Here is a 12,612-nt window from a genome sequence, read left to right as displayed (position 1 = left end):
CTTTAAAAAATTCACACATTTTATCACCCAACAATTTATTTCTCCCTTTTAAAATTTTGTGCATCTTTTCATACAATGTAATTAAGCATTTTGTATTTACAATAAAATAAAATAAAAAGACTAGAAAAGAAAATACAATAATAAAATTTTAAAATATAAAAAAGCTCAGGTATATAAAAAAAAAATAGAAGAAAAAAAAAACTCTCATTCTCGTGTTTCTTGCGCACACAATACACAATAACTCTATTGATTCTTACAGATCAGTCTCTTACGCACATAATATCCCTTAACTTTTCACTGACGCATAAGCTCACTCTATAGAACAGAATCAACAAATCATAAATTGTAAAACACACATTGCTAGGCGCATGCCAAAACTTCTCTTACTCAAAAAATAAATAAAAATCATACTCACAAAAGCATCATATACAACCAAAGCAAAGCACCACGCGAAGTGTTGGCCTCGTTGCTACCTTGCCACGAAACTGCTATGGCCAAAACATGATCACGTCAAGTGTTGCAACGTCATCATCGCCTGTAGGCAGCTAACCATTGTCACTGTAAGAGGGGATGGGCTAGCTTTTGCTACACCAACTCACTCGAGTTTACTGCTCTCATTTGTTTAAAGTCCTCTATCTTTTTTTTTGGCTTTTTTTTTTTGCTAAAATCATTTTTTCATATGTGAAAATGAGAGTCTGATACGGGATTTATAACAAATCAAATACCCTATTTAGTCAACTGAGGTAAACATTTTTTTTTCTTAAATCCAAGGTTGTAAAAACAATCTGCGAGTGTGATTCAGACTGCAACATCAAGTTTTTTAACTGTTAGCGACCACAATGCGACTGTAATTGGGATTACATCAACCACACTTGTCCACGATATCAACAAACGCGATGTAATTACAATGTGACTTCAATCAATATTTAAAACCTTGCTTAAATCATTTGTTTTCTCCCTCCCATTCCTAATATATTTTTGTTTATACTCTTGCACCATTTTCTTTAATATGACACTTTCATTTTGTTTTTCTTTCTGCTATTATTCATTTTGTTAGTTTCTCATTTCCTTTATTTTTTTGTTAATTTTTTTTAATAATATTTTGTTGATATATAAAAAAATTATAATGTCATTTTATTTTATTTTATTATTTATTTCAACATGTATATATATAATTTATAAATCTGTATAATTAAAATGAAAAGATTTAATCTATCCTTTTTATAAGAAACAATTGATAGTGCATTTTGTATTATAATTTATTTCTTATTAAAAGGACTATAGTTAATATATATAAATATGGTAGTTGGCAAGGTGTGTAAAAAAAAAAAAGGTGACACAATTTGCATAAATTTTAGAGTAGGCAAAACATGTAATTTAGTTTCCATGTCACATCTGTAGCTTATGCCAATAGTATATATCAATATCTCGTGCATTATGACATTAACATCAAACTTCCACATAGAGGTGGCAAAACAAATTACCTGACCAATGTGGGTCAATCCGATGCAAAGTTGTGAGCTATAACAAAGTTAGGCTAAAAAAGTTCAAATTCAATTTGATCCTCTAAAATAAAGTTCAAGCTTTATAAAAAGCCTAGGATTTTTGAACTTTTGACAGTTTTTTCAAGCCCACATCGGCTCACATTTGATTTAATCACAAAATCTAAAGCCAAAACCTTACATTTCATGGTGCTGGTTTGGACTGGCCTAGCTATACTCATTTTGTCACCTCTATTGCCATGCCCATATCAACGATCAAAATTTCACGTTAGCAAACAGTTAACGACAACGAATGGTTAACTAACATCAAGACAAAATGTGTGAAATTAAGAATGGAAGAAAAATATGCAAGGGGGAGTCGATTAGGAAAAAAAATCGTAAAATCGTGAAAATAGGGAACAAGTTAGTAACTTAGTTTGTGTAATTTTAAATAACTAAAAGTTATAATAAAAAAATATTTTCAATATATAAATCTTATTATAATTAAATTTCTTATTAAATAAATAATTTTCAGCATATAAATTCACTTCAGATTTATGATAAATAATTTATATTGTGAATTATAGATAATTTTTAAGAAAATATTGAAATTCAATTTAGAAATAAGGGATAAAAATAAATCAAAAGAGATAGGAATTAAGAAAATGAAGTATATATATATATATATATATATATATATATATATATATATATATATATATATATATATAAGAAGAGAGTGGTTTGAAATAGTAGAAAAATAAATGTTATGAGCTAGTTATTAAATCAAATTAAATTTGAAATTTAAGTTAAGAAGTATACTAAAAAGGAATTAAAAATTAAATGTTCAAATACATAAGCTTAGAATAAAAAATTTGGCTTAAAGAGTGAAAACAACTCCTAAAATTGTTATTGTTTAAGAAAAAAATCCTAAAAAACTCGTCGAATATTAGTAAGTTATATTAATTTAAAAATAAAAAAAATTCCTTTCTTTTCTACTCTTTTAAAACATCACTTTCAAATTTATATTAAATTTCTTTCAATGTTTCTTGACAAAAAAAAATTCATTTCCAAATATCTCATAGAGTCATACTATGTGTGACGTGGGGATATCACACCCATTTTTAAGCTCTATTACACATGATATAGGCGTTATAGTAGAGAAGAAATATGCGTAATTATTTTCTACTATGTGTCAAAAGATAGTGCATGTGTAATGGTGCTTATTGCATTTTATTTTAGTGTTATAAGTCTCTATAACATTATTAGTTGGGCCTAAGTCTTTTTGGTATTTGGACATGAACTCAAGATGTCACATCACCAGTGTAGTGAGTCAGAAGATAGCGCATATGTGTAATGGTGTTTATCACATCATATTTTTGTATCGGCGGCCTCTAGACCATCATTAATTGGGCCTAAGCCTTTTTGATATTTGGACATGGACTCAAGATGTCGGGTCACGATAGTGTTTATCATGGCATGATGGTTAAATTGTCCTAGGTCATTCTTGTGAAATCAGTAACCTTGCTAGCTCGGCCATTCGTAAGAATCCGATCTTTATTTTGTGTCTCGATCGGTCTAACTAGTCAGATCGAATTAATAGACTAGATTAGATTGGTGATTTCCCCGTGAGAAATTCTGGATGTGGAAAAAAAATTAGGGATTTATAACTATATAACATAAATTGAAAAGTGGCACACAAAAAATTGTGATACATGGATCCAACATTAGATGTATCTACTCCAAGTCCTAATGTCATAGAGGAGGATTTGAACTCTTTTTGGCAATCTATCTATGAAAATTCCAACAAAGTCCAAAAGGTAACTCCTCATTTCATAATTCAAGAATATTTATTTCTCTTCTTTTCAAATATTCATAGGATTTTATTTTTTAAAATAAAATCTTCTTATTGCATTTCATTCATAAGAAGAACATTGATACAATTTGAAATTCCCTCAAACTCTTGGATGCTAGCACGCAACCTAGGATTATGACTAGGACCCAATTAATTTTTGGAATATTACTCACATGTGTGGATGACATTACAATTCTCTTTCAAATTTATTGATATCTGATGCTAATTCTTGTTTTCTTTTCTGTTCTTATCCTTGTCACAATTCAAATATTTGTTGTTCTAGCTATATACCTAATACCTAACGTATGTTGTGGTTCTGACTATAGTGATAGTAGGATTTTTATCATGTAAGACTAAATTAGATTCAACATCAATCCTCTAGGACTAAATTGGACTCTTATGAATCCACTGAAATATTTAATCCACAATTTGGTAAATGTATGATGTAACCTTCTTTAAAAAAAATCCTAACGATTATTTCTTGGGTTACAATAAAAATTGATACTTTGATTTTCATTTGTCAATTTACCAATATGTTTTTATGATTGTAATTGTTTTTCATTAAGCTGGCAAAATTCGCTTTGGGGGAGGGGGTTAAGTTTGAATTTCCATCTTTTTATTCTATATTTTGCTGTTAGTTTTTGTTTTCTCAATCTATTCATTTTCGTTAAATTGGAGGTCCAACCTAGTTTTAGTTTGGAAAAAGTGGGTTGTTTGATTTGTTTTGCACAAGAGTTATATTTAAAAGTTTTGTTGGATGTGATTTTGTTATCCTTGAGTAGGGTTTGGGACCTTCAACTTTGATTTTAATCCTGAAAATTTGCTATGGCGGTTAAAAAGTTTTGGCACTTTTGTCTTGAGGTCATTTCGTTATGGCATTAGGTTGTTTAATATGGCGTTAGGAATTTTTTTTTCCTAATGCTAATTTGAGCAGTTGTTGTGTCATGGTTCTTGTGTCAGATTTTAGGAGGATACTTAGAGTTTACTGAGAATTTATTTGAACTTAAGAAAATAGTTTATGATTTTCATAAATTCTTTTTGGTGTATTTCAATAAATTTATGTAACTTGTTAAAACAAGTTCATTTTAGCTTATTCCAATAAGTTTCTTGTGATGTTTATTCATAATATAAGTCTTACTCATTAAGTATTTAATTAAGTTATTTACCTAAATGCATGACATAGAAACACTAATTTACTTGTCTTCTCTGTCCTGTTTATTTTGTGTTATTTTCACCCATCCAACGTTTATTGTATTCAGGGTTCTAATTGTGAATGGAAATTTTGGTTTACAAAGAAACTAAAATGTAGAGTTCTTAGCTTCAGTCCCTTCTCCTTTCACTTGTTTATTCTCATTTTTCTTTCAACGAAGATTGGAGAATTTAGACTATGGCTTCTTCTGATGTGCTCTCTTGCAAATTCTATTTTCAGTTGCTTAAACATTCTTCTTAGTTCTATTTTCTCAAGCCCACAAAGTTCTCTTCTAGTCTGTGTGCTGTATTTATTAGACTGCTATTTGAATTGGCATTTTTTATGGGATGAAGTGATTTCTCAGTGGGTGTTGTTTTTTAGTTTTTAGGTACTTTTATGTGGATTTTTTTTTTTCATTTCTTTTGTGCTCTTCTCTTTGTCTATAAGAAAAATCCTTTGATCTAAAACAAAACTAATGAGCTCCAATCAATCTGTATGCATGGCAAAGAAAGCCTACGAAAGTAGTCACTAACCAGACGCCATAAAAAGCCAAATCTGCTCTGCCCCTAATTAGTGATATAACCAAAAATGTATTCTTGAAACAACCAAACTCCCTCGGTTGATTAAATAATTTCAGTTCTAGGTGAACATGTGCCTAGTTATACTTTGGTTTAGGAGCAACAATTTTTTTTTAATGAATTTTACCCCTTTTTGATGTTTTGTTTTTAACATTTGCCTTCCAGTCAGTTAGTTACTGTGATGGGATAGATGTACACTAAAATACACATTACTGTTAGCAGGTGTGTATATAAATGAAATAACATATAGACCTTTTAATCAATGTTTAAGGTCTAGGGAATCTTTAATATATTATCAAGCACAAATTTGTTGTCATGAATTTATGAGCTTGTAGTATTTATAAATTTGAACTTGATATTGAGTTTTAAAAAGTTATCTGTCATGTCTTGCATGCAGCTTGAGGAGCAAGTTGCCGAGGTTCAAAAGTTCTACAGTACCATTAATGATCAAGTTAATGATGCCAAAGACAAAGGGCGGGAGAAGCACGTTATTGGCACCAAAAGGTCACAGCAAGGTGGATCAAGTAGGGAAGCTAATTCTTCAAACACAATGAAAGAGGTTATGCACCAGTTTTCCATAATATTTCATCAGGCAAGTGCAAATACCTTGCAACTATTTTTTGTTATTTCAGATTTCAATTGTGGGGTTAAGATATTACAATTTACAATCATGGACCTACATTGGAAATTGGTCATACACCACTTGAATCAATATTCTTTCTACTGGACCTACATGAATTGAACTTGAACCATTGATCAATAAAAACAATTTGGTCAGCTTTCAATGATAGACAGCATTAACTGTTTTACTATTAATTGGTTGTGCTCGTTCACCATATGGGGCTTGGGTTGAAATTCCATAGCTTCCCTTTACTAAGTTCAGATCATACACCGACTTGTCATCTTGCCTATGAGGCTCCATTTGACCATGTCAGAATCTGGTCTCACCTGAGTATCAGCATAGTTACTCATTTATTGAGTTATTCTTTGTTTCCTAACATCAATTTACCTGCCCTGCACCCTGAATATTTAACTAATTTCTACTTCTTTTTTCACTTGCTTTTGTTAATCTTGGTTTTCTTATATACAGTTTTACATTCGGTTCTTCTCTTCTCTTCATGCCATTAATGTACAAAAATGTATTTTAAGTTTTGCTCTTCAATATTAATATTTCGCCTTCTCCCTCTAGGATTTTATGTAGTTTTTCTTTTCCAAGTACGCTAACTTTCTTTTGGTTATCAATGCATTTCTTTTATTTTTATTTTTCATTTCTTCCTTGCTTTGTTTGTCACTGTATTTTCTCTAAGCTTTAGGATATGTGTTACTAATTAATTTTTTCAAAAACTTAAATTTCCAAGTTTTAAGACTGTTGGGATTTTGATAAAAAGTATCAAATTGATGAAGTAACAAAATAGTATTGTGTGATAACTAGATAATTAATAGTAAATTAAATAGACTATGAAGATTAAGAATTGAAGTAACCAAAATTAAAAGGCAATCACATTTTGTTAACTGAGAAAAATTTTAAAATTTGAGCTTGGAAATTTTCACAAATATTTTGGTGTGTGCAGTAAACAAAATCTAAATCAATGAAAGAAATTTGTCGAGGTTTAAGTTTATCAAACCATCCTAACATGCAATCACTATTTTTTTATTCAAACAAACATTTCTTATCATCAACCCACAATTTTATTCAAACCTCTTGAATTAGTGTAACCAAGTACTAGCATTAAGTGTAAAAACCCTTTTTACTTTATCCCTAGACATAAAAATTATTGGGAGTTCCTTACCGTTTGTAATTCAATCAAATTTTCCAATTATAATTGAATAAAGAAATTCATGCAATCGAGTGATCAAACCAAAAACAAGCATTAAGTGTAAAAGAGAAGTAATAACAATTCTTTATTGAATAATAAAAAGAGAAATTGCATGAAGAAAGGTTCAATTACATTAAACCCACAAAGGATGAATTTAGTTTCTCATGGTCATGGGGAAAGCAAACTTGATGAAGAAGAATCTAGTCTTTTTCTCCCTAAAAAACACACCAAGAATCCCTAATTCTAATTAAGAGTTGTCTTTTATATCCATTGAGCTTTTCTTTTAAGTGGACTTTTAATTTTTTGCAAGTGTGTTTAAGCCACACCAAATTTGTAGGTTTAAGCACAAGCAAATAAACATGTATTCCAAGATTGTACTTAAGTTGTCAAAAACTCGCATGTTAAAGCCCAGACAAGAAAGCCCAAATGTTTACCTCCAGGTCGAGCTTAAGCTATAAAAAATCGGCGTACTTAAGCAAAGACAATAACATTCGTATTTTTCCTCTAGAGTTGAGCTTAGGTCATACAAAAGTAGTAGGCTTAAGCCTTAGCAATACAATCTCAATTTTCTTTCAAAATGGTGCTAAAGCTTTTCAACACTTTTCCAAGTGGTCCTTAATCAAATTTCATACAAAACACAAACAAAAAAACTCAAGATCAAACATAAAAAGTAAAAAAATAGAAAATTTTAAATAAACTAAACTTTTATTCAAAACTTAAAAGTAACACAAACATAACTTAAAAAGCACAGAGATATCATATAATCACTCTAAAATAACTACAAAATATAAGAATATATCACAATTATCAAGAACATGATAAATATATTTAGATACTATTTGGTATGAGATGTACAGAAAAAATACATTGCTATAAAGCTTTAGTTTGTTTTGATCTAATAATGACAATGTCAAGTTTCTTAAAAACTGGGGATCGGCATTTTGAATGGTAGTCACTTATAATAATTTTGTTTTGTTTTTTTATCTTTTATTTAAATTTTTTATATGAGCAAATTATTCTAAGGTTTAAATGTATCACAAGATATTCAGAAAATATACAAGTTGTCGTTTTTCTGTTGAATCTTTTAAATTGACTGTACCATGTTTCCTGCATAAAATAAATAGTGATACATTTTTGTTTTTTCTCAGATAACTCATCAAAGATGGGCTTGGCCCTTCATGGAACCTGTAGATGTTGAAGGTCTTGGGCTGCATGACTATTATCAGGTATTTAAGTTTTTCTTTTCTTTGTAATGTTTTTCTCTTGATTTAGACTACAAATATCTAGAGAAAAAGAAGGCTATAAGTATATTATTTATATTTATATATGTGACATTTGAAATCATTTTTTAACATAAAAGCATGTATTCTTGTACACTTACCGGAAAAAAAATGTTTAGATAATTGTTTGGTCATTGTTACTGGTGGCCTTTTTTACTTGTTAAAAGTTTTCGTTTCATATCAGAGTTCTTTGTTTGCTTTTTTCCTTCTAAAAGTAAATTTGTTTAATTTTTTTTCCCTAGATTATCGAAAAGCCTATGGATTTCGGAACGATAAAAAGGAAAATGAATGCTAAGGATGGTTCTGGTTATAAGAACGTGCGTGAGATATATTCTGATGTCAGGTTGGTTTTTGAGAATGCAATGAAATACAACGGTGAAAAAAATGATGTCCACATTATGGCGAAGACATTGCTGGAAAAATTTGAGAAGAAATGGCTGCAGCTATTACCTAAAGTTGCTCAGGCGGTAATTTGTTTTTGCAAAATATTCTCCTCTCTTTTGGATGAATGGAACTTTCTTATATATAATTTTGGAGGCTGCACTTACAGAAATAGTCAAATACTTCCTCTGGATGAAAATATAAGAAAAAAAATAAAAATTGAATCACATTCACCAAAAAAAATTTAGTTAACATTATTTAATTTTAATAGTTTCAATAAAAAAAATAATTAATTTTCTAAAATACCCTCTATATTAATTAAATAAGACAAACAAAAATCTTATTGGAAATAAAATTTCAATTAAATAAAAAGTATTTTGAAGATATTATCATAAAGTAAAAAAAAAGTTACTTAAAATTTATTTATATTTTAGTTCAATACATATTAAATTTTTATTTATTTATATTTCAATACGAAGGAAATAATAATGATTTTAGTCATCCTATGAAATATTTTACCAATTGTCCTTTACCTTTTCTTGTGATTATTTCAGGAAAGAGAAAAGGAAGAAGCACGTGTGCTGTTGGAAGCGAAGCGTGCTCAAGAAGCTACTTATGCCAAAATGACAAAGGATATAAGACATGCGGTTGATTTACTATTTTCTTGTTAAAATTGTGTGAAAAATTAGTAATTGCTTGTGTATTACTTTTAAAGTATATCAGATGGTTAATGTGTTTGATTACATACTGTTTCAGCTGTGCGATGTTGATGAGCAGTTAAAGAATCTCAAAGAAATGGTGATTAAAAAGTGCAGGTTAGTGAGCGAGTCGTCCCTTATTAGTTAGTATTACTCGGTGAACAATGTCAAATTGCAATAAAAAAAAGTATCATATGTCATCTTTTTGTTTACTGTCCTTGCTTTATCGTTGAAGTTAAAATTTTATTAAAATCTTGAGAGTATGAATGAGATTAAATTCAAAATGGTGCTTGAATTTATAACCATTTACCATCATCTCCACGAAGATTTGGTGAAAGGGAATCACACCGTCTGTATTATATTATAGTATACTTATTTTATTTTAAATATTATCTCTAGTCGAAATAAGATTTGAATTTTTTCAAACATACCACTTCACATTCAACATTTTTTTGGGTTTGATGCATGAATAATGATGGGTGATCTCGTTTAATGAATTTGGAATAGGTTTTGATATCATAAAAGATTAAGACAGAAGAGAGAAATTGTAAGAGATTTTGATATTGAGGAAATTCAACCCAAATGAAAAGTGAAAACTGATTACACTTCAGTTTATATAGCAGATACAGTTATGTCACTATGAACTAACCTGAGTTAGTTAGTGACGGCTGTCACACAGCTGTCCTAACTATTAAGCTAACTAACAGTCTAGACTTACAACTTAGTTAAAAGAAAAAGGTTACACCAAGTAAGTATACTCTAATAACCCCTGCAAGCTGAGGAGGGATTGGTAGAATGCTTTTCAACCACTTTAAACCTATAAGCAGTGAAGTTTGAGGGTGTGAGAGCCTTAGTGAGAATGACTACCCTTTGATCAGCAGCAGGAACATGAACCACTTGAAGATGTTTCCCAATAACCTTTTCTCCAACAAAGAACAAGTCAAGTTCTATGTGCTTTGTGTCTCACTCATGATGTTGAAATTTTCTACTATATTGAGAGATAGTGTCATTGTGGCGTTCGTTGTGGTTCATTCCTTAGGTAAATAAATGTTGTTGAATTAGTTTTTTACTTTTCTAAATTAACTATGAAAAATCCATAATTTGTTAAAGGTTCGAGCAAAGTTCAATCTAATTAACAAATACTTGGTCCAGCAATATTTGTTTTTCAATAATTTGATCCTCTAGTTACATGACTTTTAGTTTGCTATGTTTTCCATGTTGCATTGTGTTGATTATGTGTATTTGTTGGCAATATTGCAGGAAACTATCAACTCATGAGAAACTGGCACTTAAGAAAAATTTAAGCAGACTGAATGGTGGCAATCTCCTCAAGGCAATGAGCATAATTCATGAGATTGACCCAACCTTCCAACATGATGCTCCACAGGTCGACCTTGACCTTGATCGTCAGGTTTATAACGTTACCCTATAGCTACTAAAGTATGTTTAGCATGTTTGGATTTGATTCAATTTTTCAATCAATTCCAAAGTCACGTCGAGAGTCCAAACAACAAATAGTTGTTTTTACCTTAATCGATTTTCACCGTGATTTTTGGGGTCAAAATTAATTCTAGAAAGCTATTCAAACATGCTAGTTGTCATTCATGTTTAGCAAGTGCTTTCGAGCTACTCACCAATTTGACTAGTTTATGCAGAGTGACTTCATACTGTGGAAACTAAACCTTTTTACCAAAGAAGCACTGGAAGATCAAGACAAAGCTGCTGCTGAGGAGATGGCTGTTAACCACAACGTTAACACTGAGGACCAGAAAAACACCAACAAAAGGAGGAAACTGTGACTCTTTTGCCAAAGAGATCAGTGTGAAGAACTGAATAGCTATGTACTTTGTGATTCACTTGTGCAGTACACAAGGCATTATCTTAGCTTTGATTGAACTGGATGCTCAAGAAACTTGTAGTGTTTGACATGCATGCATAGCTTAGACCATTGTCACATTTAGTAATTAAGGTCTTTTATTTCGACAACTTTCAACATTTTCAAACAGGTTTTTTTATTTGATAAAAATATTCAAACAGGCTTTTTCTCTTTATTTTTGATTTTCAAAGATTTATTCAAAAAATGGTGGAAATAACATTTTTATTGTGAAGCTTATTTGATTTCACTCTGTGGATGTGGTATTTCACGTCAAGTGAGAAGCAAATAGTTGTAGCTTTCCTGTTTTTAAGCAGAATTTATGCGGTTTTTATGATTTCTATCTTTGAGATGTGTGTCCAAACACGCAAGTTCTCCCACAATATCAAAGATTGGGATAAAAGCACAATTGCAACACTTACCCCTTGCAATTGTTAGAGTGCTGCTAACATTCCTCTTGTACTAAAACCATGATCACAATTCAAAAGCTTGATTACTTCATTTCATTCATTTCCTTAAACCAACATTGATCCCTAGTCACCCTGCAAGAGTCATTTACCCTTATACAACTTTAATGACCTGTCAGCTCCTTCTCATCATGACAATATATAAACATATTCAAGAACAACTTTTCATCACACTTAAATATCCGACTCAAGCTCACCTTCTTCACCATTCCCTTTGACTTCAAGACAAGAACAATCCATTTCCCGAAGCTTAAGGACAACACGACAGGACACCTAGCAACATGAGAAGCCTCAAAACCCCGTTCATTCACCAAAAAACTCATGACACTCTCAATCTTCCCTTCCATGAGAGACATACATGAGGGATGCAATCTAAACGCTGCACAAACATCATCATCACTCCAACCCCACTTCCCATACACACCCTCCTTCCTCGCCCACGTGGGCCTGCTCACACACAGCTTCGCATGAACGGCTTTAACCGATTGCAACTTAAAAGGACAAAACCCGATTTCCTTCACTTCCTGCACCGACTCCTTAAACTGCTTGGGGATTGCTTTCACCATACAAGGAAAATACTACACCAGTCTAACAATGGGGTCTCAGGGACTCCATCTTCCTTCAAATGTTGGATATTCCGTGCTGAAGTGTTGGCCATGCTGCAAAGAATGCCCGAGTAGCAGACAACAGTTTTCGTTAACCTGTGGTGGTGGAATAAACCATCAATTTCGTCCTCCAAGTATTACTTTCTCCCTCCTAAGTAGTTCTAAAAGTAATAAAACGGATAAAACACCATGTTAGTCCTCAAAGAAAGTGTGAAAACTGTCACATTAATATCTAAAACTAAGAAAATTCAAAATAAATCTCTAGAATGTCAAATGAGTCTATAAACTTATTTACTCACTGTCACTTTAGTCCTTAAACATAAGTTAATATTAACACTTAACTCACTCGACTTATTAAATTTTAGACTAAAGTGAATGATAAATTACA

General features: G+C 31.0%; 2 protein-coding genes across 2 annotated transcripts; one reads left to right on the top strand and one right to left on the bottom strand.

Moving 5' to 3' along the window:
- Positions 1 to 3,079: 3,079 nt before the first annotated feature.
- Positions 3,080 to 11,368, top strand: LOC100795037 (transcription factor GTE1). The gene is made up of 8 exons (XM_003547352.5): positions 3,080 to 3,301; positions 5,501 to 5,695; positions 8,069 to 8,146; positions 8,443 to 8,667; positions 9,136 to 9,228; positions 9,338 to 9,396; positions 10,540 to 10,690; positions 10,935 to 11,368. Exons 1-8 carry the CDS (start codon positions 3,197 to 3,199, stop codon positions 11,076 to 11,078), a joined length of 1,050 nt encoding a protein of 349 aa, XP_003547400.1. The 5' UTR covers positions 3,080 to 3,196; the 3' UTR covers positions 11,079 to 11,368.
- Positions 11,369 to 11,723: 355 nt separating this feature from the next.
- LOC106796317 (uncharacterized) lies at positions 11,724 to 12,185 on the bottom strand. The gene has a single exon (XM_041009567.1). It carries the CDS (start codon positions 12,183 to 12,185, stop codon positions 11,724 to 11,726), a length of 462 nt encoding a protein of 153 aa, XP_040865501.1.
- Positions 12,186 to 12,612: the final 427 nt, after the last annotated feature.

Source organism: Glycine max, chromosome 15, assembly GCF_000004515.6.
Source record: "Glycine max cultivar Williams 82 chromosome 15, Glycine_max_v4.0, whole genome shotgun sequence".
Classification (NCBI taxonomy): Eukaryota; Viridiplantae; Streptophyta; class Magnoliopsida; order Fabales; family Fabaceae; genus Glycine; species Glycine max.
The sequence above is the reverse complement of the archived record's forward strand: the minus strand, read 5'-3'. Positions and strand labels throughout refer to the sequence as shown.